At 43.2% G+C, this 25,707-nt stretch overlaps 1 protein-coding gene across 8 annotated transcripts in view; it reads right to left on the bottom strand.

Annotated features, from left to right (window-relative positions):
* Positions 1 to 25,707, bottom strand: part of TTC12 (tetratricopeptide repeat domain 12) — a 39,971-nt gene that overhangs the window by 12,496 nt on the left and 1,768 nt on the right. For 6 of the 8 annotated variants that reach the window (XM_030538430.1, XM_030538431.1, XM_030538428.1 and 3 more), the window contains exons 1-14: positions 24,163 to 24,245; positions 22,302 to 22,397; positions 19,872 to 20,023; positions 18,619 to 18,649; positions 18,004 to 18,081; positions 17,001 to 17,122; positions 14,651 to 14,710; positions 10,551 to 10,622; positions 9,376 to 9,436; positions 8,109 to 8,297; positions 6,586 to 6,655; positions 5,201 to 5,289; positions 3,087 to 3,255; positions 153 to 245 (exon numbers count right to left, since the gene is read on the bottom strand). In XM_030538430.1, coding sequence (XP_030394290.1) covers positions 153 to 245; positions 3,087 to 3,255; positions 5,201 to 5,289; positions 6,586 to 6,655; positions 8,109 to 8,297; positions 9,376 to 9,436; positions 10,551 to 10,622; positions 14,651 to 14,710; positions 17,001 to 17,122; positions 18,004 to 18,081; positions 18,619 to 18,649; positions 19,872 to 20,023; positions 22,302 to 22,365 — 1,250 coding nt within the window. In that variant the 5' untranslated portion in view covers positions 22,366 to 22,397; positions 24,163 to 24,245. Of the gene's footprint in view, positions 1 to 152; positions 246 to 3,086; positions 3,256 to 5,200; positions 5,290 to 6,585; positions 6,656 to 8,108; positions 8,298 to 9,375; positions 9,437 to 10,550; positions 10,623 to 14,650; positions 14,711 to 17,000; positions 17,123 to 18,003; positions 18,082 to 18,300; positions 18,512 to 18,618; positions 18,650 to 19,871; positions 20,024 to 22,301; positions 22,398 to 24,162; positions 24,246 to 25,707 lie in introns of those variants that run through there. The other 2 variants (XM_030538429.1, XM_030538432.1) reach the window with 2 other exon arrangements.

Genomic DNA, 25,707 nt, shown 5'->3' with positions numbered 1-25,707 from the left:
AAATGGTTCTTTGGCCTATCAGACACATGAAAAGTGTATTCTGTATGCAGCTCCGCAAGTTGTTTTTTTCTGACTTAACGTTGTGTATTCTGGGGCTAATCAAATGACCTCACAATTCTAAAAAAGTGAATAGTTTAAGAAGTACTAGTTACTTTTCCTCCTTGATTAGGTTAGATAGCAGGTTCATGGCACAGCTAGCCCTGTCATCCATAACACTGACGAATGCAATCAGCATCTGTAGCCACCTGTAAGAAAGTTAATAATGCTCATGTCAGATATGTACCAGGGTAACATTTGCAAGAGCACCTAACTGATTTAGGAGCCCAAGTCCCATAGACTTCTAGTGGGATTTAGGCCAAATCCTCAGTTGGTTTTAAACAGGAAGCCAAGCTCATTTACACAGCTGAGAATCTGGTGTAAAGTTTTCAAAAGCACTTAACCAATTTAGGAGCCTAATTCTCTGACTTTGAGAGAGATTAAAGCTTAGTCATTTAGATTCATAGACCTTAAAGTCAGAAGGACCATCATGATCATCTAGTCTGACCTCCTCCACATTGCAGGCCACAGAACTTCACCCATCCAGTCCTGTAACAGACCCCTAACCTCTGGCTGAGTTACGGAAGTCCTCAAATCATGATTTGAAGACTTAAAGTGATAGAGAAGCCACCATTTACATGGGTTTAAACCTACCAGTGAGCCGTGATCCATGCACCCACAGCTCTCAGTTGTGGCTACAGAACACCTATGAGAATCAGCTGCACACGTGCATTTTGCACACCTAACTCTTTTCTGACAATCATGCCCAGACTCTTCAGAAGTAGACACAAGGAGCTGTCATGATATTTTAGATCATGGCAAAATTAACTGACATTATTAATAATAAAAGCATCCAAACTTTCCTTCAGACATGGCTCATCTCTTTAACCTTCCTTTTGATTAAAAATGTCTCTGGATTAATGTTGTACATACTTTACTAAAGTATGTATATCTGTTTAATCTTTTCTGTTCATCAATTATTTCCAACTATTTCATTTAAACCAGCCCATTAAAATTTACTCTCTGTTTAACTGTAGCAGTAGATAATGGTACAGTAACAGAGATAATTGACTGTGGTTTCTTTCTCCATTCAGTGAGTCATTGCAATCCTCTGAATAATCATAAATTTCAGTTATTGGATGATGACAGACTCAGCTTGAAACTCAACACATTCAAAGATAACTGAATAAGCTCTTGATGAAGAGACAGAGTGCACATATTTGACTATCACCTAAGGAAATGTTACTAAGTAAAGTTATTTGAGAGGTGCCCTGAGGTTATCTAAACTTTTCCAGTAATAAGCCCTTTTCTATTCAGCTTTGAAAACATGCTTGAAGGTGCAATCTGCCACGTGCTGCAGAAAGTTAGGATGTCTTTCCGCACACTCCTAACTATCCTAAGTTGAAGCATGTTTCATGGTACTCCTCTGACCACTGCAGCTCTCTTTGTTTTAGTGTTTTTGCTCAGCTGGGCCTGTCACTTAAGAAACTGTCCAGGGATAGTTCTGGTGACAAGAAATCAGGCATGACTTGGGGGGATTCAAGAATTTTTTTGGTGTTAGTTGTGAAGTATTGGTGACAGGTGCCTGAAGCCTTCTATGGTTAGGTCATTAGCCAGTGGGCACTAGGACTCAAGAGATCTGGGTTTAAAGCTCCTGCTCAACCACAGACTTCCTGGGTGACCTCAGGTACGTCACTTGGTCTCTCTGTGCCTCAGTTCCTTACCTGTAACAGGGGCAATTGCCTCACAGCGGTACAGTGAGTATAAATGCATTAAAGATTGTGAGGTGGCGATGGAGACCACATAAATACCTAAGATGGGTAGACAGCTGGAGTCCAAGCCTCCCTGTCACTGTGCCTCACCCCTGATCTGGAGACACCTTTAGGGAACAGTGGAGTTAAGCATCCCTGGCCCAGTCAGTCTCTGGCCTCAAATGTTTAGACAGACATCAGTTGTGCCAATTATTGCCACTTGTGTTGGTGATTGCTGTCATATGAACAAGAACGCAGGAAGTGGGAAGATATTCATTTGGTAGTCATGAAATAGTCATCAGAGGGAACTGACTTTTAGCCACCATTCACCTGGGCTAGGTTCAAATTCATGAGATCTTCTGTGCTGTTAATGTCACAAGCCAGAGCTACAGAAGACATTCCCTATTTTCGGACCAAAATTCTCTCCATCACTGCAGCCTTTACTGCCTATTTGGCACTCTTTCCAGTTAGTATTAAATATGACCATGGGAGCCAGTAGCAGAGCCAGATTTCGAGCAGTGGTAGAGTCGTGGGGCAGAGATGGGTCATCAGTGGTGCCACTTTAATTATACCTGTTGACTTGAAAAGACACCACAAAGTCTGCCAGTGGGAAGAGTGGGGAGAGTCACTCACCCATTAGCTCTGCCACTGGAGGGAGCCACAGAAGGTCCACTCAAGAGGAGAATTTAGCTTCTGGACACTTTTTTGCCTGGACCAGGGGTTGGCAACCTTTGACATGCAGCCCATCAGGGTAAACCGCTGGTGGGCCACGAGACATTTTGTTTATGTTGACCATCCACAGGCACAGCCCCCTGCAGCTCCCAGTGGCCGCGGTTCGCCATTCCCAGCCAATGGGAGCTGTGGGAAGCAGCAGTCAGAACATCCCTGCATCCCGTGCCGTTTCACCCAGCTCCCACTGGCTGAGAACGGTGAACTGCAGCCACTGGGAGCTGCGGGGGCCCTGCCTGCGGATGGTCAACATAAACAAAATGTCTCGCGGCCTGCCAGTGGATTACCCTGATGGGCCACCTGTTGAAGGTTGTCGACCTCTGGGATGGACTTCATTTTCCCTTAGATTAGATGTGGATACTGACGTGCTCCCACTATGGGTTTGGATGACCTGGAGATAATGGTGTTGGAAATATTGTCCAGGAATCCAAAAATTCTAATCTAGTTGATTTGGGCCATAAATTTCAACTTCCTGAGTGACAAGGCTAAGTGTGAGTTCCTTGCTGTATGTTATCTTTCAGCTGCGGACTGCAAGTACAACTGTTTATGGATTCTAGCAGAATACAGTACTTGGTTAGGTTCTGGTGCCTGACCAGCAGCCTTCTTCCATTCTCGGTCTGAGAGTACAGAGACAGCAATGCCAAACTCTGCATCTGGATCTCAGGTACGTCAGATGAGAGCATCATGGGAAGCTGCACATTCACATCAGGGTGAGTTAACAACAATCGCTGATTCTCCTCTGAAAAAGAAAAGGTCTGTGTCGTACATCATGTGTCATGAAATCCCTCTACAGCAATTAAATCAGAACCTGTAGAAAATCATTCAAATGTATTTTATTATCTTTATTTCATTCACTTAAGGGCCCTTACTCTATGTAACTGGCATAGAGGACTGTTCATTTCACATGATATAATTTCAGGGAAAGACGAGGCTAGAGTACTGCCCTCTATCCATTACTCAGACTCTCCAAAATGGACAGAGCAGCTGGTCCCTTAGCATATTCAGGCAATATTCAAAATCTGCTGTCATTTGCACCAGTTCAACCACTCGGACATTAGCTGGGTCACATAGGGTGTAAATCTATGCACATTTTGGCCCCAAGGTTTCAAAATGTTCAATATTTTCCTTTTGTGCCATTTGGTATACCATCCCTTACCTTGCTATTCCCTTTCTGCCCACCTACAACCCCTCTAGAATTACAGGATTGAGAGTCCTGTTACACACCCAGTATGCTGTGCCAGTGAATACGGATTCTCTGGGTCCTAACCAGGTGTGCTTTATCATGCCACAGTGGCGCCTGTCTATGGCATTCAGCCTTGCATTGCTGTAACTGGTTTAAGAAAAAGGACCTCCGTTTCCAAAAAGAGCATAAACAAAAAAATACGGCTCTTCCCATGAGTTTAATACTATTCCACAGGGAAATTGTACATGGAATCTCACCACTAATATTTTGCTACCACTCATGGTACCTGCACAGAACAAAATGTTGTTCGCACTATCATACGCCCTCTGGCTTCCCATTTTACAAGAACAGATACGAAAGTGCCAAACCATCTGTTTGTCTCTCTCAATGGGTCCTTCATACCATATAATAAAATGGAATAAAAGCTACAAAATTAGGAGAATGGGCAGAATGCAAGCCAAAATCATCCGCACTCAGATGCAATGAGCCACAATTTTAACTTTAGTATCGGGGGTAGCCATGTTAGTCTGTATCCACACAAAATACAAGGAGTCCAGTGGCACCTTAAAGACTATGAGATTTTTTTAGGCATAAACTTTCGTGGATAAAAAACTTCACTTCAGATGCATGGAGTGAAAATTACAGATGCAGGCATTATATACTGACACATGAAGAGAAGGGAGTTACCTCGAAAGCGGTCAACACTGGTAACTCCCTTCTCTTCATGTGTTAGTATATGATGCCTGCATCTGTAATTTTCACTCCATGCATCTGAAGTGAGGTTTTTTATCCACAAAGGCTTATGCCCAAATGAATCTGTTAGTCTTTAAGGTGCCACCAGACTCCTTGTAATTTTAATTTAAGTAGCTACACAAAATCAACAGAGCTATGTTGATTTACACCAGCTAGGCAGCCGGTTCTCTGTTTTAAAAGTTAGGCCGGAATGGATCAAAAACACACTGGAAAAGATCACTAAGGCTCACATTTACTTCAGACCTCACAATACTCAAGAAGATAAACAGCAAATAACTTCTACTTGCTGTTCTGCACTGGCTCTGTTTATTGAGGTGCACTAGAAGGGGCTGGTTGCAAGCCCTCCTTGCTATGCACCACTCCCGACATCAGCTAACGAGAGCTAGAAATTCCAGCAAAAAGTGAAGAATTAGCTCCTGACGTATAGGTACTAATCTAGGAAGACATGAACCCCAGACCAAATGATGTCCCCAGAACAGGAGCTCACTTCAGCCTCTGCAGTAGCTTTAAGCCATCCATTAAAATGGATAATAATTTCATTGCCTAGGGAACCCAGAGCCACAATTGTACTTACTGCTAGCTCTGTGCCTGCAGCAGTTGCATTTGACCTGTAAATCTGTGGTGTGCTGCAAGGTCTAGACCCAAGCGCTCTGGGGAGTGATGTTAATTGAAAATAATAATTTCAGATGTAGTCAGTTCCATATTAGCAGTACATTAACATTGATTAATGCTGATTACACAGCCTTACCATTCCCAGCACAGACTGCCTGCCAGAGGATGAGAAGAGAAATTGACAATTCCGCTTCAGCAGTGTTTTCCTTTGCTACAGAGAGGCCCCTGAAATGAAAATATAGATCCACAAAACAGCAAAGGAAAGACAAAAATGTGGAGTTAGAGAAACCCCATGGGCTTCTCTACTTGAGGATCTGCCCCAGGATTTTTTCTTTATGTTCCCAAGCTCCAAAACTGGCTATTTTAATAAACACGTTTAGGAATGCCGGTTCCATTTCCCAGTCAGACTCCTTTGCCGCTGGCTTTGCTATACTGCCTGTATAGCTGCCTGCTTCATGGACCCCTGCTGAGCTCATCCCTGCACTCTACGGATCAGTGAAAGCTAGCTCACCAAGAAGCCACATATTTGTGTGGGTACAGGGACAGACTGCTTCATATCTCAAGCAACCACCAGTGGCGGATACTGATAGACTCTGAAGTGATCACCAGGATGCAGCCTTATTTGGAATCCTAAGGCACCACTCCCATTCATTTCAGCTTCTTGGGACCACCTCAAATCTCTCTGTGCTAGACTCATCTCAAACCAGCTAAAATTTCTGGTCGTCATGTCTTCTGCATAACATTTTGCAGCCAATACCTAACCAAACCCTTTCGATATATATCATCAATGAGTCCGTCAGCTTTTTCCCAAAAGAATTTCAAGAAACAGATTTCAGCACTAAGCAAATGGCTTTGATCTCATGTAGAGCATATATCCTCTCATACACGAGGCACACTGAATAGCACAGGGGCTTAAAGTCAAATAAGGTCACTAGCTCCTTTGCTTGACTAGTACCATACAACACAACAGGCAGCCAAGAATATACAACTGATATAAGCAGCAGAAAGTATAAATCTTGGAAGATGATCCTTCCCCTCAATTATAGGGCTGAAACGGATGCCCCAAAACAGTTTTACAGCTTACATTAGAGCACATCCCCAGCTGGTGTAAGTTAACATCGCTCTTTTGGCATCAGCACAGCTGCATCAATTTACCCCAGCTAAGGATCTTGCTCTCCGTACATTAAGTAACTGAGTTTCTGCATCCGAGATTCTTGTATGTTAAGTTTTACAAACCTACTCATCTTCGCAGCTACGCAGAGGAATGAAAAGGACTAACCCTGCAGATTTACCCAGGTGACTAAAGACTGAAGCACAGCAGGTGTTTTGCCCGTTACATCCAAAAGAGCATTATTTGTCTAAAGGTCAAATAGAAGTCAATATAGTCAGACATTAAAATGCTGTCACATTATCTTTTGATCGTTTCATCTGAATTTCACGAGAAGCGATTGTGTTTCTTTAAATATCTTTTCATTTCCTCATGTTGTAATACCCCACTGCTCTCCTTACGAGATCCCTTACCGTCTTATGACCTTATTGTCACTGATGATACTGAATCCATTGTTTGTTCTAAATAAAATTTGTTCAGTGCCTGAAACAAATTCAGAGATAACCACATCAGCCCAGCAATCCATCTGGCTGACATATTATCAGGAAGGTACATTCCTGTTCTCTAGAAACAGTGTTAAGTGACAAGGTCCCAATCAACAGCTTTGGGGAAAAAATATACATATTTACATCATAAAAGGGGAAAATCCTCTAAACAGTATTTGGAGCAGAAACAGCAGTGAAGTATATATACTCTGATTCATGTCTGTAATTGTATAGAGTGAGTAACTTCATTTAGAGAGCTTTGCAAAGAGTCAGGAAGATTTACACAGCAGTCAGGCTTTGCAAATCAACTGTAAACATTTTTAAACAAACTGCTGTTAAAGGATCCAAATCAACACTAGAGTCCACATGGAACTGGAGGTGCTAAAGTAGGAAGAGCCCAACCAGCTCACTGAGTCCAGGAAGAAGAATACAGGTCCGAGAGAGAGGACATCTCACATACTGGAGGCTACACAGCTAGAAGAATGTAATGCACTGTATATATAAAGGGCTAGATCCTCATTTGGTGCCAGCTGGGTAGCTCCATTGGGAATTGGCCTAAAATTTACAGTATGCTTTAAAATTAAATCATAAAAATCACCTCCCTCTTTACTTATCTTCTAAGACCAGAGTTCTGCAACCACTGGTGATGCTCAAGCACCTGTACTCTTTGCTGTAGATTTTAGCAACATTATCAACACATGCAATGGAAACACCTGAACTCAGAACTTGTCAGGATTTCAGTAGAGATGAGTCTAAACTGTGATTTTCACATCTGATATGAATTTGTCCAAAGTCTGCCTGGCTTTGGGTCTAGCATTACATTTGGAGCCCAATTAAGAGCCTTTCAATTCCAATGTTCACATCAAAAGGCAAAATGTTCGTGATTTATCTGATCATTTACATTATGTTAACAAGGATTAATTCACTATCCCAACGAACTGAACAACAGTGGCCAGTTTCAGAAGAAAGCTAGAGTACTGGATACTGAATGGATTCATGTGGTTACAGTTTACCATACATTCATGGGAGAAGTTTGCCATCTAGGTTTGTTACTGAACATCTATCCTCATTTCCCACACTATGCGGTGTCTTCTCCTTTGATGTGGCACATAACTCTCAAGACTGTTAATGGGAGATCTGGACTCACCTCCTCTAAGGGAAACAGAGCTGCCTTTCAATATCGACAAAGTAAGTGCTTCATGTTATTCTGGCACAGCATGCCTGATTTGCACATAATTGTGCTCAGATTTTAGGCCCAAAAATATGTGACTGTTTCATACATGCATTTACTGGCCCAAAACTTTCAAAATATCAAGCCCATAATGTATATTTTTTTAAACAGGGGTAGAGTTTTTATAGGCCTGATCCAACTCTCATTAAAAGATTTCCATCTATTTGGCTCATGGCCCAAGTTAGCACATTAGACAGACAGATTTGCATAAAATACTTACAATCTTTTATTGATTCAGTCAAAACTCTAATCCCGCCTGCATAATAAAGGATATTTTGGTCAGGTCTATTGAGCTTCTGGAGCAGCTCTTTCACAGATACAGCAGTATACATTCCAGACTGAAATTCCTCCAGAGCTTTCTCTTCCTCTTTTTCTTTTCTTTCCTGTAAGTCTACTTCATTCATGCAGTCTTCAACACCAAAAGGAAGAGAAACTAAAAATGTAATTCAGTAAAGAGGCCACAAATTCTTGATACACATTAAGGACAGTGAGGAAAGAAATGGAACACCATTTGATATCCTAAGGTTGACCAATATATGCTGGGAAAAATATACAGAATTACATTATCAATATGTATTATTGACACCACATATATTAATATGCACTAGGCACATAATATAAGTATAATGTTATATTGTATATATTTCTAGCAGGTACATATCTTAAATTGGCCTGTTTTTCTATATTCCTGTTCACTTATGCTAAAAATCCAATAACACTTTTCAAAGTTGAAGTCAGCTTTGGCATGAGAAAATAAGAAGCTTGTCAAAGGCGAAATGTTCTGCCCTGCAACAACTTGGGGAGGTACCTCCACAGGCCAGTCCCTGGAATGCAGTATCCAAAACAAAGATAAGGGAGGTACAGAACAACAAATTAAGAAACTGGCAAAAAATGAATAGGTTGGATTTTAGTGACACATAAAGAGTTTTGGTAACTTGTAAAATCATCCTATAAATACTCTGAGCTAAAATGCATAACTTAGGAAGCACACCTTCTGCAGAAAGTGAATTTATCAACACAGCACAAGACAGCTTCCTGGAAATTGGTATTGTATTGAACCTTTTTTCCTGTGCTATATTATTACTGGCTATTAGCAATAAATCTGACTGATATTGGCTATTTGGTCTCTTGAGTATATTTCATAATGAACCAAGGAATGGTCAAGCAATTGACTATATAATTTATCAACCATGTCAATCGTACAGAAAGCTTGCAAAGCAAAGAGGGAAGAACTGGCTCAGTGATTTGGGGCAACATTTTACATTATGCCTGTAGCCTAATAAAAGTAGAATGACTCTTAGCTGTGGCCAGCCAAAGGGAAAGGTTAGAGAAGAGACGTTAACTGGAAGAAAAAACAATTGGATACAGAAACTGGATGGAAAGAGTCCATAGAGAGGTTTAGAATGCATAAGACTGGTTTTTAATTTAAGTTCAGTTTTGATGACAGGATAAAGATACCAGAAGAACCCTGACATTAGACTTCTTACCTTTAAATAGACTGTCCTTTTGGGGATCAATTTCTAAGATCTTCTGATAGGACTTCCTGGACTTGATAAAAGAAACACAAGACTATATTGTTAGTTGAAAACAAAAAGGAAAAGATTATGTTAAAGATATCTAACTTGACTGGGTCTGATCTAAGACCCTTTGAAATCAATGGACTAACTCCCATGGACATCAGATGGAAGGGGGAAAAAATCAAATGTACAACTACAAACTAGGGAATAACTGTCTAGGTGGTAGTACTGCTAAAAGGAGCCTGGGATTCTAGTGGAACAAAAATTGATTATGAGCCAACAATGTGATGCAACTGTGGAAAAGGCTAATATTCGAGGGTGTATTAACAGGAATGTTGTATCTAAGACATGACAGGTGGCACAATTAACACTCTGCACTGGTGAAGCCTCAGCTAGAATAGTGTGTCCAGTTTTGGGCACTTCACCTGAACCAGATAAAAAGGCTTCAAAAATGTGTTAAGGATTGCTATAAAGAGAACAAAAATCAATTGTTCTCTATGTCCACTGAAGGTAGTTCAAGAAGTAACTGACTTTTTGCCTGCTGCAAGATAGATTTAGTTTAGTTATTAGAAATAAAACATCTCTAAGTATCATTAAGTACTGGAATAGGTTACCAAAGGGAGGTTTTGAAACCCTGTCATTTTGGAGGTTTTTAAGAACAGGTCAGACAAACGTTAGGGATGGTCTAAGTATACTTGGTCCTGCCTCAGAATGGGGGGGATGGACTACACCACCTCCCACGCCAGCCCTAGAGTTCTGTGATTCTGTAATTACCATGTGCAATTATTCTCTAACCTTTGTGTGAGCCTAAGTAATGGATAAAGCCCACTATAGTAACATGAGGGGGAATATTTTATTTTAGACCTAATGCAGCCCTCATAAGAACCTGCAGACATTTTGTTCCCCAAGCAGCCGATGTATGACAAGACATTAGCATAACATGCTATCATAAGTCAAGTGTATAAAACCATATCTCTCTTCCACTGCCTTATAATGCCAAACAGGGTGCAGACTTATATTCTGCTAATTCCTATATGGGCATAAACCTTATTTAAGTTGCTCAACCAATGGAGTTACTCCAGATTTATATTGGAATATTTAAAAAGAGAATGTGGCTCAACCCCCACAAGGACTGTATAGCTTACCTCATTGTAGTCCTTCAGGGCCAGATGAGCTTTTCCCATGTGGAAATAGGCTTTAATACATTTTTCGTTGCACTGCATTAAAAGGAATTAATCAAATAGCTTAGAATGTTGAATCATTACACACTGTCGTCTAACCTCCTGGATAATAAAGCCACAGCAACTGCCCAAAAAACTAACTATAACCGTGGAGTGTGCTGCACTTTGAGTGAAGCTGGCTGACTTTCAGTTAATTGAATAACACTTAGACCGCCCTCTGTAACAAAATCAATTGCTAGCACATGGAAATTTCTCAGAACACTTTCCACTTCCATTCACACAGAATACTACTAAGGATGTATTTAACTTTTCAGGCAGGGACAACATTCCTATTTGGGAAAAGGGTCACCCTTCTCCCACAGCACCCTATAATCTGCAAAACGTAGACCCAGTCTCGCCATTTGATAGCCTTAGGCCACAACTGGGAGGAAATCAACAATATGACATTAATCATACATACAGACTAGTGGCTTGATCAGAAATAAGAGCATGGACTCATACTTTGTATATATTAAAAATTTTAAAAACCTAGGGCCGTATCCACTGTGGGTGTTAACTAGAATAGTTTCATTGACTTCAGTATCATAATGTATTCTTAGATGAGGATCGGGACCTAGTTTCCACATCAAGAGAAGTATCAGAGGGGTAGCCATGTTAGTCTGGATCTGTAAAAGCAGCAAAGAGTCCTGTGGCACCTTATAGACTAACAGACGTATTGGAGCATGAGCTTTCGTGGGTGAATACCCACTTCTTTGGATGCATGTAGTGGAAATTTCTATATACCTGCCCCTGGAAATTTCCACTACATGCATCCAAAGAAGTGGATATTCACCCACGAAAGCTCATGCTCCAATACGTCTGTTAGTCTATAAGTTGCCACAGGACTCTTTGCTGCTTTTACATATCAAGAAAACTTTATATACTGTTTCCTTAGCAAATCAGATTTCTGAATATCCCAAGTATCTGGACTGATCATCTGCAAAACGTCTGTAGCGGCCTTCTGCTGTCATGCCTTCTCTTCCTAGGCTGGTTACCTCCACAAGGTATGGGATTTTGGAAATGTGAGGTTTAGACTTATTTGGAATTGTGTGGCTGCTATACTTATTGGCGTTTTTGAGTTAATTCACAAAAATCATGTAGAGCTCATTAATTTCTAAGGAGGCTCCTATCAGTCTGTGTCATGGATATGTAAAATACTGTTTGGCTGTCCAGATTAAATTATGCCAAACATAGCCATTCCCTATGCCTGCTGATTCTCATCAGCTTTCTTGCAAGGGCTGTAACTTTCTGCACTAGATCAGATCTTCGTACAGCAGAACTCTTAAATTAACAGCTGTTATAATATTAGGAGTAATGGAGAAACAAGGTAGCAGAAGACATCAATACATAAGTCTTTCTGCTCGTCCCCAAGCAAACTGGCCGCAGTTCAAACACTCCCACTGGATGTAAGGGAACTGTTGGCTGGAGTTGCACATAGAATGATAGAAATCAAAACCATTAATTTACCAAATGAGAAAGTAAATTGGTAATAAATGGCAAGGTGAACCCAAACATACAAGAACTTGAAAATGCTGCTCTTACAACTATTTACAAGGACAATTAGCAAAGATAGTCACTGCTGACTGCCACTCATGTAAGTTTAGCTAATTCTTTGTCCTGAATTTTTCTTGAGGAATTATCATCAGTACCTTCTTTATTTTTGTGTCACCCTTGCTGGAGATTCTCTGTGTAATTAAAAGCCTCACAAGGTATAGCTACACCGCAATAAAAAACTTGTGGCACCAAGTCTCAGAGCCTGGGTCAGTTGACTCAGGCTCACAGGGCTATAAAATTGCAGTGTTAGTGTTTGAGATTGGGCTGGAACCTGGGCTCTGAGGACCCTGCGAGAGGGGCAAGAAGTCAGATCCCGAGCTCCAGCCCTAGCCTGAACATCGACACTGCAATTTTATAGCCGCACAGCCCAAGCCAGAGTCAGATGGCCCAGGCTCTGAGACTCAGTGCCATGGGCTTCTTATCATAGCGTAACATGCAATTACATTGTTTAATGTACATCCAACCTTAACAGCAGTTGAAGTTTCACATCTTTCTCGAGCAGCCCTGCCGAGAATGAAATGAGTCCTTTATTGTCACTAGTTTTGATGATTTCTTGGTTTCACAGTTAAGGAACATCACACTCCCAATGTTACCCAACTGGCTGATCTTTTCCAGTTCAACTGAGTGTAAGAAGAATATTAATTTCCCGATATTACATTGCTAATCCTATTAATGATGTGTCAGTGTTGTATCACATTGAATGGGTACTAATGTTTTAAAGCCACTGAGTTTGGATTCAGAACTTTCTTTTTGGCTTTTAGTATAGTTCTCCACCTTTCCAAATGTCACATGAACACTTTCTAGTGAGAGGATTCACTGCAAGTTTAACAAGGCTATTGCCTTTACATTTTTAAACAGATCAGCAGAACATTCCCAGGAAATGTTTGCAAGGGGGCTTTATCATTAGTTATATAAAACTTAAATATTTGAATAAAATATTTAATTAAAGAACTGAAAAAGGATTCCATCTAGACACTGTTTAAAATGTTAATGTCCTTTGTCTCAGGAAAGTTAGCTCAGTATGACCAAGGGACTTCTCGGTGTCAGCTGGCAGAAGGCACAGGGAGTGCACAGGGTTTTACAGGGATCTCCTCGGTCGGATATTGGCATAATAGTTCACCAAAGGGTGGTACATGAGGTCTCTACCATGAGCCAGTAGCTCTCCAATCATCATAATTATTGGAAGATGTTTTAAACTATTTCCTGTACCATGATATGTAGAATATTAGGTTCCAAAACTGTTTAAATAAAGCTCAACACCTGACTCAAGATGAGCCTCAGGGTTAACTCAATCAGCGTATACAGCAATGGACACCCATGGAGCAGGCTATGTGTACTGCCTGGGCCAGGTCCAGGCCTGAGAATTTACAACTAAGGAACCCCAAGATAAGCTTCTGAAGAGGGAACTTCCTGGGGTAAGGACAACAGCCTATTCCAGTATGCATGTTACGATTTAATTTTATATGTAACCATTTGTTTCCAATACTTCTACTTGCTATCACGTGAATCTCTGTGCTTTATTAAGTCAACTTATACTTGACTTCACTATAAGTACATCTGTGTTATGCGGAGCAGATGCCTGAGGAGGAACTGGTAAGCTGGGGTGTACAGTTTCTTTGGAAGCAGCAGATACATGAATACTGTGAGTGTTCAGTAGATCTGGGGTTGGATACTCCAGGGAGATGCCTGGAGGGCTTGAGTGTTGGACTGTGGCCATTACTAACTTATAGAGAAACAGTCGGGCCTGAGTAGCATAGTACTTGTGTTGCCTGTGGCTGGTAGAGTTGGGGAGCTGACCAATGGCAAGCGCAGGCAAGGTTTCCTCACACTAAGGGCAGGTGATAGTACGGTGCCTCACAGTCCTGGGTACCCCAGAGAAACATCAGACTCAGCATTAGCTGCTCGTTTCAGTTTTTAAAAGAATGTGGAAATTGCATAACAATGTTGCATTTTGTCTCCACCTGGGAAGTAACACCAGGCTACCACTATACATGAGCCCCCTTCTCTTCAGCAGAACTTGAACTGATCACCAAGGACCTCAGCATGCAGAGTTTAAGTCATGCCCAGGGCCTTCAGTGATCCTTTGCACGGTGATGAATTTCACCCATGTTGACACATTTGCAGCAAACCTCCATTAGAACCATACAATCTTTTGAAATACTCCTCTGCGATGAGAATTGCTTCTGTGATGACAAGTTGTGAGGTCAAACACACACTGCAGGGTTGCATTACTAACTGAATATGTATAAATAGGCCTCTGGCATCAATAGCACAGCGCATGCCAGGACATGAGATTGAATCATGATCTCTAGACTAGATAAATAAAGACGTAAACGGTGTTAATATTGTTGAAATGCCACTTATAAATGAAATTGGGCAGCCAGTGACACACCTCTCAGTTGGCATGTTTAATACTGACTAGTTATACTCTGTGTCCTACCAACTGATTGAAGAAACTGCAAAGCAGTTACCTTTAAAGCCCATTCACAATCACTGATTACTTTCTTGTACTCCTGCAACTTCATGTGAGCCTGAAATAAAGCCAAGACGGAATACAGATCAGCAGACTTATCAGTCCAAAGAAGAATTAGAATACTGTGTATCTCAGTCATGTTTTTCCAAGTTCAAAGCACTGTGCAGACATTAGTTTAATGAAAGTGATATGCTTTAACCCACAGGAAATGCCAACATATTGACTGATACATAATTAACTGCTCCTAAACCCTTCTGGTGTTTTACCATGTCTGTGCATCAGCGTGCAGTGGATTTTCAAGTGAGTTAAACATAAACCAAGCACAAAACTCACATGGGTCTGCACTAAACTTAGGGCAGGAAAAAGTCCTCAGTTCACAATTAAAAATGTGACATCTTTCAGAATAAAGGCAGCGTGAAAAAAATATATTCCCCACTGAACTTTGCTTTCATGTCAGGGCGCGGCTGGGGGGTGACCTTTGCACTGTGCTGTCACTGCACAGGGAGGGTAGAAGGGAAGGGCAGAGCAATGGAGTTTGTGGGACAAACAATCCTTCCATGATGAGGCTTCATTCTGACCCTCCCTGCAGGACAGAGGCTGCACTCACAACAGGAATAAAATGAATGTAACAAGACTGCTGAACCATTCCCACATGGTCAAGTGAGGAGCTAAAGTCTGGGTTGTGACTGTCAGGTTTGGTTTTCCTTCCTGGAAGCCAGAGGCACAGGCTGGGAATTAAAATAATGGCTGTCCAATGATTTTCTGAAGTGCAACTGTGCCTTTTTATAATCTCAAGGGAAATGAGATAACCTGCTGAACAGAAACACATTTACATCAATATTAGTACCATAATCTTGTGGCAAGGACCCAACCACCGATACGCACTGCCAGCAAAATGCCCACTTCATAGGTTGCATGCCATTGAGTGAAAGGTCACAGAACCTACTGCTTCTCACATTATCAGCAGTTTTCTCAATACAGCATCGGCTTATACTAGTCAGTCCTTTAGCTAGAGTGGGAGAGATCTGTGCAACAATGCCAAAAATATAGGGTGCAGACCCTGTTGCTGATGCATGGTAGGGAGGGGTCCTACAGGTACACACAATGGAATGGATTGCAAAGCTCTTGGGAATGATTTCAACAGTCAAACATAACATTGATTGGAAGTACTGAAGTATGGGCAGGATTTGCATTTGGGGAAGAAGGATGCCACTGGGTTTAAAGCACTGCACTAGGAGGAATGAGACTTGAGTTCTGTTCCCAACAGAGACTTCCTGTGTGACCGACCTATCTAAGGGGTGTGAAATTCTATGGCCTGCGTTATGAAGCAGGTTAGACTAAATGATAAGGTCTCAAGGAAAGACAGTGTTCTGTGTTTTTAGAGCACCAGCACATGAGGGTCCTAGTTCATGACAGAGGCTCCTAAGGGCTATGATAATACAAATAAATAATGATCATCCTAAGGTCCACCTTCTGGCCTTAAAATCTATTAATGTATTATTAAAGATATAATATTTGGCAAATGGAGCAGAGAAGAACTCTGCCAGCCCACCTCGGCATACAAGGCAGGTAAAGAGCTCATCACCTATGGTAACATTTAGCTCTCTACAGCCTATTTAGAATATGTCAGGAGGACGGATTCTTCCCTTCATATGGACATGTCAGAGAATTAGCCCCCATTAGAGATTATGAAAAAAGAGAGGCAAAGATGGGAATATAGACTCGCCTTGCACTAACCTACAAAAGGTTCATGACTGATTATTTTTGCTTCTTGTTTTCTTTTAGTACCAGCTATTGGGCACTCAATAGCAGGTCTCCGATTGGCACATTATATGAGGATGGATATTACATTATAGGCTGTATATTGATGGCTCATTACTTTCTATTAGACAATTGCATAGAGAGAGCATAAAACGCTTCACGTGACTGAGGAATTAGTTCAGGGCCATAAAAGGCAGCACGATTTGCATCAAAGCCTCTCCAGTGAAGTGGAATTCTTGACCAGTGCAAGAAACTAAAGGGAAAGTTTCAATACAGAGCTTAGTCTGAATTATTTTGCTGGTAGCTTTTAATCATATTAATATTCACTGTTGCTAGCATGGCAGGAAGTAGATCCCATCAACTCCTGTTAGCAAAAATGAGACCTAAAGCATCGCTGTGGACAATGGCCCAGGACAAACTACCTTATGTGCTGCTTTTCCTCCCTTTTCCAGGTAATCTGCAACATACCTGAACTCCTGAAACTGGCTTAGACAACAGAGCAATGATTCTCATGTGCCATCTGCAGGTAGCGTAGGCTGTTTTGTACCTAAACAATACATCTATAGCAGATTTTTTCACACACTGACCTGTGCTCTGTTCGTGTACAGCACCTGCATATCCTTCTGTTTCTCCAGCCCTTCGGTGTATAGCTGGATAGCTGTGGCATAGTCTCCTTTACTGAATGCATCATTTCCCTTCTCTTTCAGGGCTGCAGCAACAAGAGTCATGCATTGGAAATGTCAGTATTTCCGGTTGTAAACACAGTGGACAGAAGTTGTGTTCTCCTGCAGCAACTTGCCCGGAGATTCCCACTGTACTGCCTCTATCGGAAATGTGTTCGTCAGGCATAGCATGCAACAGACTTTTCTCCGTGTATTTTCATTTACGTGCCCCTTTCATGTTCTAAAAGACAAACTCAGGCCATTTGTATTTTTTCTTTATAGCCTAAAACTTGCATCTTCCCACACACCACATCTCTCACTCCCAACCTTAAGTCTCTTTATTGTAAAGAGGAGAGCCATCAAGAGGAATGGGTTCCAAAAGACCTCAGCACCTACTGTGCATAGCCCATGTTCTCTTCTAATCAAGGCTATACATACGATCATTGGTACAATGGAACAGCACATGTCAGATTCCTTGTCCCCAGTCTCATCAATGTGCATACACAACGCACAGTCAACCTGTGGAACTCCTTGCCAGAGGATGTTGTGAAGGCTAAGACTATAACAGGATTCAAAAAAGAACTAGATAAGTTAGTGAAGGATAGGTCCATCAATGGCTATTAGCCAGAATGGACAGGGATGGTGTCCCTAGCCTCTGTTTGCCAGAAGATGGGAATGGGCGACAGGGGATGGATCACTTGATGATTACCTGTTCTGTTCATTCCCTCTGGGGCACCTGGCACTGGCCACTGTTTAAAGACAGAATTCTGGGCTAGATGGACTTTTGGTCTGACCCAGTATGGCCATTCTTATGTTCTCAGGTTCCTATAAAAGTGTGGCTAACAGGCTAGCTTACTAGCTTAATTCAGCTCTGATCTTTTTAAGGAGTGCTTAGTGGACATAAAAAATGTAAAACTTCAGCAATTACCATTTGCCAAACGTTCATTTTTCTTCCTTCTTTTGGCTCGTTCTTTTGCATCTTTCTCCAATGCTGACATGAAGCTGTCTGAGAGCCAGCAAGGTTAGGGTACCGTTTCAGTCAATGAAAGAAAAAATTTCCTCATTAAAATCAAATTGGAGATGAGAGAAATGTCATTTCTGAGACATGTTTTCTCCACAAAGAAAATCTTAAGGAGGTATTTCATTAATTTGATACAACTCGGAACATGAGTGATAAGCTATTACGCACAAAGGACATAATGCTGCCCTAGATTTGCATACCCACCTCTTTAAGTAGCTCTTCTCTAAGAGATGCTTCTTTTTGATTCAGTATAACGAGGTTCTTAGATGCAAGGTAGAGAATATGCTGAAAAAGAATCTTTACTATGCACAATCCAGCCAGGCACACAGGACTTGTAAGCAATTAGAACTTTCTGAGACAACTCTCAGAGTCAACTGAAAGATTCACATTGACTTCAGTTGGAGTTGGTTCAGGGCCTGCATTAGGCATATGAATCAGGGAAAGCAATCTGAATCCTTACTCTAGCTTTACTGAGACAAACTGAAGAGGGGACAATTAATGGAGAGGAGAACCCTGTCCTACCTCGTCTCACTGTCTCCATATCCCGTGTGGCCTGAAAAAATTGGATGAATGACACACAAACACATAGACAAAAAGATTAGGTTTGAACTGGAATGAAAATAAATTTAAGTATAGTTATTTCTAAACTAGCTGCAATTTTCATGAGAAAATATGGATTGCAAAAAATAGATCACATTCATTTTTCAAAGCAGCTTAAAACACAGATGTATAAAATGAGTCTGTAAAAAGCGACAAAGAGTCCTGTGGCACCTTGTAGACTAACAGACATATTGGAGCATAAGCTTTTGTGGGTGAATGCCCACTTTGTCAGTCTTGGAGCATATGTATTGGAGCATAAGCTCCAATACGTCTGTTAGTCTATAAGGTGCCACAGGACTCTTTGTCGCCTTTTACAGATCCAGACTAGCATGGCTACCTCTCTGATACTTGACAATATGAGTCTAGTAACAAGAGAATCATTTTTTAAACTTGTCAAAACTAACTCCATCAGAAGCATTTAAAGTCACAAAGCATAAGAAAACAATTCAATCCTCAGGTGTCCTCTTGTAAAAACAATTTTGCTATGAATCTGTTAGACTCTTTACATGGGAAAATTCACCACTGCAATCTGATTATTCTAACTGCTATAACAATCTGCTGGGGTACATTTCATAATTTAAGCATTTATTTTACTAAGACGATGTGCAGCTGCACAACACCTAGGGCCAGTTTTTCAAAGATCTGTAGGTGCCTAAAGATGAAGATAGATGCTTAGTGGGATTCTCTAAAGTGCCTAAGCAGGATAGGTGCCCAAATTCTATTGATTTCAACAGGTGTTAGGTGCCTAACCTGCTTAGATACTTCTGAAAATCCCACTGGGTGCCTATCTGCATATTCAGGTACCTGAAAATCTAGCTCCTAATGTCTGAATTAAAGTCTCTCAAGACTTCGACTGGCTTTGGATCAGGCCCCTAGGAAGCAGCAAACAGTAGCCGCGTGTTACAGCATCTCAGCACCTGCTTCTTCTTTGCTATTAGCACCCAGTGATCTCCTTTTCATCTCCTGAAGAACAGGTATAGGCTGTAAAACATGATGTGGGGTATTCTCTCTATGCTTTCCAGTGAGGAAAATTAAACACAGGTTTAAGCTACACTCAGCTTGTATTTTTAACAATACTTATGAGTTTGCATAAGTGGCAGGATAGCTACACTTGGATCATTTGAAAGACACTAACCGCCTACATCTGATACTCGAAAAGAGATCATAAGTCTTACCGCATCTTGTGAGTTAACAACTGTTCTGTTCAACTTGGTCTTGCATTCTCCATCATCTCTGACCTCTTGGATATGAAGTCTTTTCTCTGTATCAGAGATAGCTTTTTCCTGGACAGCTGGGTCTGTGGAGTTCAAGCCTTGAACCAAATTGGCTAAAACAAACCAAACAAATATGAAATAAAATTAACTTAGAGAGACCAGGAGTTAAGTTCTCCCTTTGGTTACACACGCCTTTGAAGCCAGAAGGAGCTGAATGTGTCATTGAGTGAGGTGTGATTCCCAGCTTGAGGAGACAGTGCACTAGTTCTCATCAAGCTAGCACACTAAACATAGCCACACAAGCTGTGGTACTCAGGGTGTCTAGCCAGTTTATGCCCATCCGAGACCCTATACACATACTCAGGGTGACTGGCCTATTCCACAGCTTGTGCTTCCATGGCTACAGTCTATTTGCGGTGTGCTAACTCAATGAGAGCCAGTGAAAGTATGTCTCCTCAATGTGGGAATCACACCCCCAGCTCAAAGTGTAGGTGTGCACTAAAAGACTTGATGTAACATACAGATGACAAGGACAACATTTATAAATTAAAAAAATAATCTTCTGTTCTTGGCCTTTCGGCTATGATTCAGGGTAGCTTCAGTTAATACATGAGACTTCCTCCATAGGCTATAGCTCCAAATGTTGGCAGGAGGATGGACTCAATCTAACAAGTTTTTTCCCCATCTCTAACCTCTACCAATGATTTACATGACTCTAAAAATAAAATAATAACCGGAGGCATTTGGAGCCATTGCCAGTATCTGGCAAGATTCACATCTCAAGCACTCAGAGATTTCAAAAACTAAACATAGTGATCAAAACTGTATGATCTTTTCTTCTTTTGTTTTTTCTTCTTTTTGCTCTCTAATTCTCTTTATTTGTCCACCTCAAATGATCTCAGTTTTCTATTTGGGTATTTATCACTGAACAAAGATTAAGGCAACAATGTGATGCAATAAACAGCATTTCAGTGAGGATCAAATTTCACTGATAAAAATAAAGCAGTTTCAAAAATACAGCGATTTTGTTGTCTAATACACAAAATCCCAGATTTAGGCACATTTTGATTTATTTTTCATCATTTGTTATACGTCCAGCACCAAAGATACTTATTTGTCTTTTGCCTCTGGCTAGGAGTCTAACTTCAGAAACAGCAACAGGAGAGAACACAAAACAAGCCTCCCAAACCTTAGTGCACACTGCTGTCATTTGGAAATCAGTGAAGTTTTCCAGTCTTAGCAATAAAGACAAATATGCAAGTCTCTCAGGTAATTCCCTTTTAGACCTAAATTTCTGTGGCACTTTCAAGTAGCTATGTTATTCTTCTGTTTCACTTCCTGTCCTAAACTGCTGCACAACATTCCTATGCTCTGCTAAAAAAAAAACTGTGGCAATTCTCCCAGAGATGGTTACAATTCAGTGGTGTGTCCCTTGGCTACTTCATGGAGGTGTTATAAGACTTTGTAAGGCTACGTCTACACTACAGCATAAAATCGAAATTACTAAAACCGGTTTTATAAAACCGATATTATAAAATCGATTTTATGCGTCCACACTAGGGCACATTAATTCAGTGGTGTGCATCCATGGTCCTAGGCTACCATCGATTTCCGGAGCAGTGCACTCTGGGTAGCTACAGTAAAAGAATGAGACCAATAACTTCGATTTCTGTCCACACTAACCCTAAATCGATATAGTAATATCGATTTTAGGGTTACTCCTCTCGTTGGGGAGGAGTACAGAAATCGATTTTAAGAGCCCTTAAAATCGATTTAAAGTGCCTTGTAGTGTGGACGGGTACAGCGTTAAATCGATTTAACGCTGTTTAAATCGATTTAACTGTGTAGTGTGGACCAGGCCTAAGTTAATGAATGCAAAGCACTTTGAGATCCTCAGATGAAAGGGGATATAGAAATGCCATCTATTACCATCACTTATCAAAAAGTCTGATTTTTTTAAATGTCACTTCTTTGTTTGCTAGCCCAACTGCTAAGACCCCCAATTCCTGGAAGTGACTGCCTGAGGAAACACCCCTGAATGCATGGAACGCCCCCTGCCTTCAGGATTGTGGCCTCACTCTATGGAAGTATTTCTTATAAACATTGTTATACATAAGGAAAGATCATGGCCAACATTTTCTAAAGCAATACCTGATTTTGACTGTTTCTGTTACTTAGTGCCCAACTAAAGACAATTTGGGTCTGGTTTTCAGAGGTGCTAAGCACCCACAGTTCTTATCAAGATCAGCTGGAGTTAGGGGAAGTCAGTATATCTGCAAGGTGGGCACTAAAATCAGAAGCCAATGCTGTCTTTAACACACTGACTTCGCCTGAGCAACACGTGCTCCGACCAAGTGTAAATCTGGCCCACCATGTTTACAGTACACTTACCAATTTCATCCACATCTCTCAGGAATTTCTGCAAATCTCTCTCCTCCAGCTCATCAGCCATCATGGTTCAGAATGACTAAGGGGGTGGATTGGAACCTAGAGGAACGAATAACAACAGAAAAAAAGAAGCTTACAAAGTCTAAAAATAAAACAACAGGTTTGTTGCCACATCTGGGAAAGCTGGATGGCTCACAACATTGGTTCATTTTCCCTTTACCATTCACTTGGGCTTTGACAGTTTGTTTCCAGCCCAGAACTACAGCGAGCACCATCATACAGTTACTCGGAGTATTACATAATGTCAACTGCAAGCCCCCTGGGACATGGGTTTGTGTCATAAAATCACCACCACTATCAGCATTTAGTTGATCACATTTTCAAAAGTGCTCAGGACCCTGGCTTCACAGGCCCTTTGCAAACAGCATCATGCCTGAGAGTTATGGAGTTCTCCTTTCACATTCCCTACTCCACACCCAACAAGGGCCAAAGTGGGCTGGCAGGGAAAGCTGGCCCCGATGATGCTACCCAGGCTGACCAGAAGGCTCCATTTGCTAGCACCTTTGCCTGCAAGGAAGTCACACATAGTGGCCCGTTAGAGCACCTGGGGGGTGAGGCTGGACATCATGGGCAGGGAGGGATTGGGCACTGTAGGGACAGGGGCAGCAGGAGGTGGGGGAGGTTAATGGCAGGGAGAAGTTGGGGAACTGGGAGGTGGGAGCAAGGAGAGGTGGGGCTAGGAAAAGTTGGGAAGCAGTTGGGGTGCTGTGGGGTGGGGGAGCAATGCTGTGGGAGGCAGTGAGGACTGGGGGGGCTGCAGGGTGGGGAGCAGGAAGAAGTGTGGGCTGTGGAGAGCAGAGGTGAGGAGAGATGGAGCAGAGGGCCATAGGGGGAGGTGGGGGCAATGAGGGCACTGCGGAAAACGGAGAGGTTGGGGCCACAGGGTGGGGAGCTGAGAAGCAGATAGAGATGGGGGGCCTGCGAGGTGGGGTGGGGGCTGCAGGAGATGGGGGAAATGGGGGTGCTATGGGTAGCAGAGAGAGGTTGGGGCTGGAGGATGGGGAGCGGGCTGCAGGGAGAGCAGGCAAAAGTAGGGACTGTGGAGGCGGCAATGGAGGAGCTGCGGGTAGCACGGAGAGGTGGGGCAGGGATTGTAGGGAGAGGGGCTGGGGAGTGGAGAAAGGTGGGAACAGTGGGGGGCTGCACAGAGGGGGGAATGATCAGAGGCTGGGGGGAAAAGTGGGGCTGCAGGGTGGGGGGCCTGGGGCACAGGGAGAGGTGGGGATCAATGGGAGGGGGCTGAAGACCAAGGAGAGGTGGGGAGACATGGGCAGCTGGGGAGCAGAGAGAGAGAGGGCTGCACAGAGGGGGGAAAGATGGTGGGTGGGATGCAATGGGGGGCTGGGGAGCGGGGAGCGATGGGGCAGTGGGGATACGTGGGGGGCTGTGCAGAGGGGGGACGGTGTGGGCAGGGGGCAATGACAGGGCTAAGGACCAGCGAGAGGTGGGGACAATGGGGAGCAACGGGGGGCTGGGGAGCGGGGAGAGATGGGGGGCGGCGCGGAGGGGAACGGTGTTGGCGGGGAGCGGGGAGAGATGGGGGCGGGTGGGGAGACATCGGGGCCAGGGACTGGGGAGAGGTGGGGAGCGATGGGGGGCTGGGGAGCGGGGAGCGATGGGAGGCAGTGGGGAGACACGGGGGGCGGCGCGGAGGGGAACGGTGTTGGCGGGGAGCGGGGAGACATCGGGGCCAGGGACTGGGGAGAGGTGGGGAGCGATGGGGGGCTGGGGAGCGGGGAGAGATGGGGGCGGGGCGGCGCGGCGCGGAGGGGGGACGGCGGAATGGGGCGGGGCCCCTGCTCACCCCCGGCTGAAGCGCGGCAGTAACCCGGTCAGCAGCGTCCTGCTGGTCGCCCTGGTAACGAGCCCTTGATGCTCCGCCCCTTCCTCCCTCGGAACCGCCTTGTGGGCGTCCGAACGCGCAGCCAATAGCGGCCGCCGGTGGGCGGGGCCTGGCGTGAGGGACCAGGCTGGGGTGGGCGAGCCGCCGAGGAGATGTAGAAAGAACCCCGGGGAGAGGGGGGCAGAGGTCAGGGGGCAGAGGTCATAGGTTTGTCCAATGGGGTTGGAGGAGCCTGTCACGCACCATAAAGCCCCTCCCCTTGCACCCCCAGAACAGAGCCCCCCCAGCCCAGGCAGTAGCCCCTCCCTGAGCGCCCCCAGCCCGCTGGCCAGGCAGCGCCCCCCCTGCCCCGTGAGTCTCCTCCTGCAACAGCCCATGGGCGGCGCCGCCTCCGCCCAGCCAGATCCTGGCCAGAGACAAGGGCCCGGCACGTGGCCGGCGGAGGGCCTGGTGCCCGTGACCACACCCTGTGGCTCAGCGCCCCGCACGGTTATTCCTCATCCGGAGCAGCCAGGTGTCTGTGTGCCCCTTGCCATTCCGTGACCAGGCAGTGTCCTCTCCTGACCGCAAGGCCGATCAACGTACGGGCACTCTGTCGCCGAGGCAGGCGACGTAATCAGAGACAGTTACACAGAAGAGCCTCTTCAACCAAAGCTGCCCACTGGGCCCCCCCAGCGCCAGCCATGACTCCATCAAAGATCCTGGGGCTTCGGAATTGTATCTTTATTTTACTTAACTTTTGAACTCTAATAAAAATCCCTCCTCCCTCACTTCTCGTTCTATGGATTTATTCGCTCGTTGAGGGAAGGCCAACAGCATTTTATTTAAAAAGAGTGCATTTTATTTAATGGTGTTGTCAGATGATGTGACAAGGTAGACAAGAAACAAGAAAGCTCTCATGATGAGGTGAACCCGAAACTGTCATCAAACACTCAATAATAATTGTCAACAGGGAGCGGGTCAGAAATCCCCCCGTGAACATTCAATGGATACAGCAGAGGAAAACTATCATTCTCTGTCAGAAATAATGATTCATTTTCATGCTGTCTAGCGGCGAGTATTCACTCTGAAGAGCCAAGTAGGCATTGCAGAAATACAGAAAAGCCCTTTGTTCTCATTGTGTATCAAGCTGGAACCAAACTAGAAATCACATTACACTGTCATCTGTGTTGTAACACTTACTCTGAGAAACTGGAATTTTATTTTTAAGCCTAGATAAACTTGCTCATGTGAAACTAGAAATTGGGCTTTTTTGCTTCTATCATTGCATCTCAATGGAAAAAATATTTGGAAATACTGATTTTTCTATGGACTTGTCTTTTTCTTGTACACCACCTAGCACAACAGGGTCGTAGTCCATGTGTGGAGTTCTTAGGTACTACCCCAGTACAAATAATAATTTTCATTTTGCTTCAGTTTGTGTGTTTGTAATGTGCTTTGATAACCTCAAGTAAAGGATATTTACGGTACAGAAGTGCAACGTATGAGTTCATGCAACACAAGAAC

This window comes from Gopherus evgoodei, chromosome 19, assembly GCF_007399415.2.
Source record: "Gopherus evgoodei ecotype Sinaloan lineage chromosome 19, rGopEvg1_v1.p, whole genome shotgun sequence".
In the NCBI taxonomy this organism is placed as follows: Eukaryota; Metazoa; Chordata; order Testudines; family Testudinidae; genus Gopherus; species Gopherus evgoodei.
The sequence above is the reverse complement of the archived record's forward strand: the minus strand, read 5'-3'. Positions and strand labels throughout refer to the sequence as shown.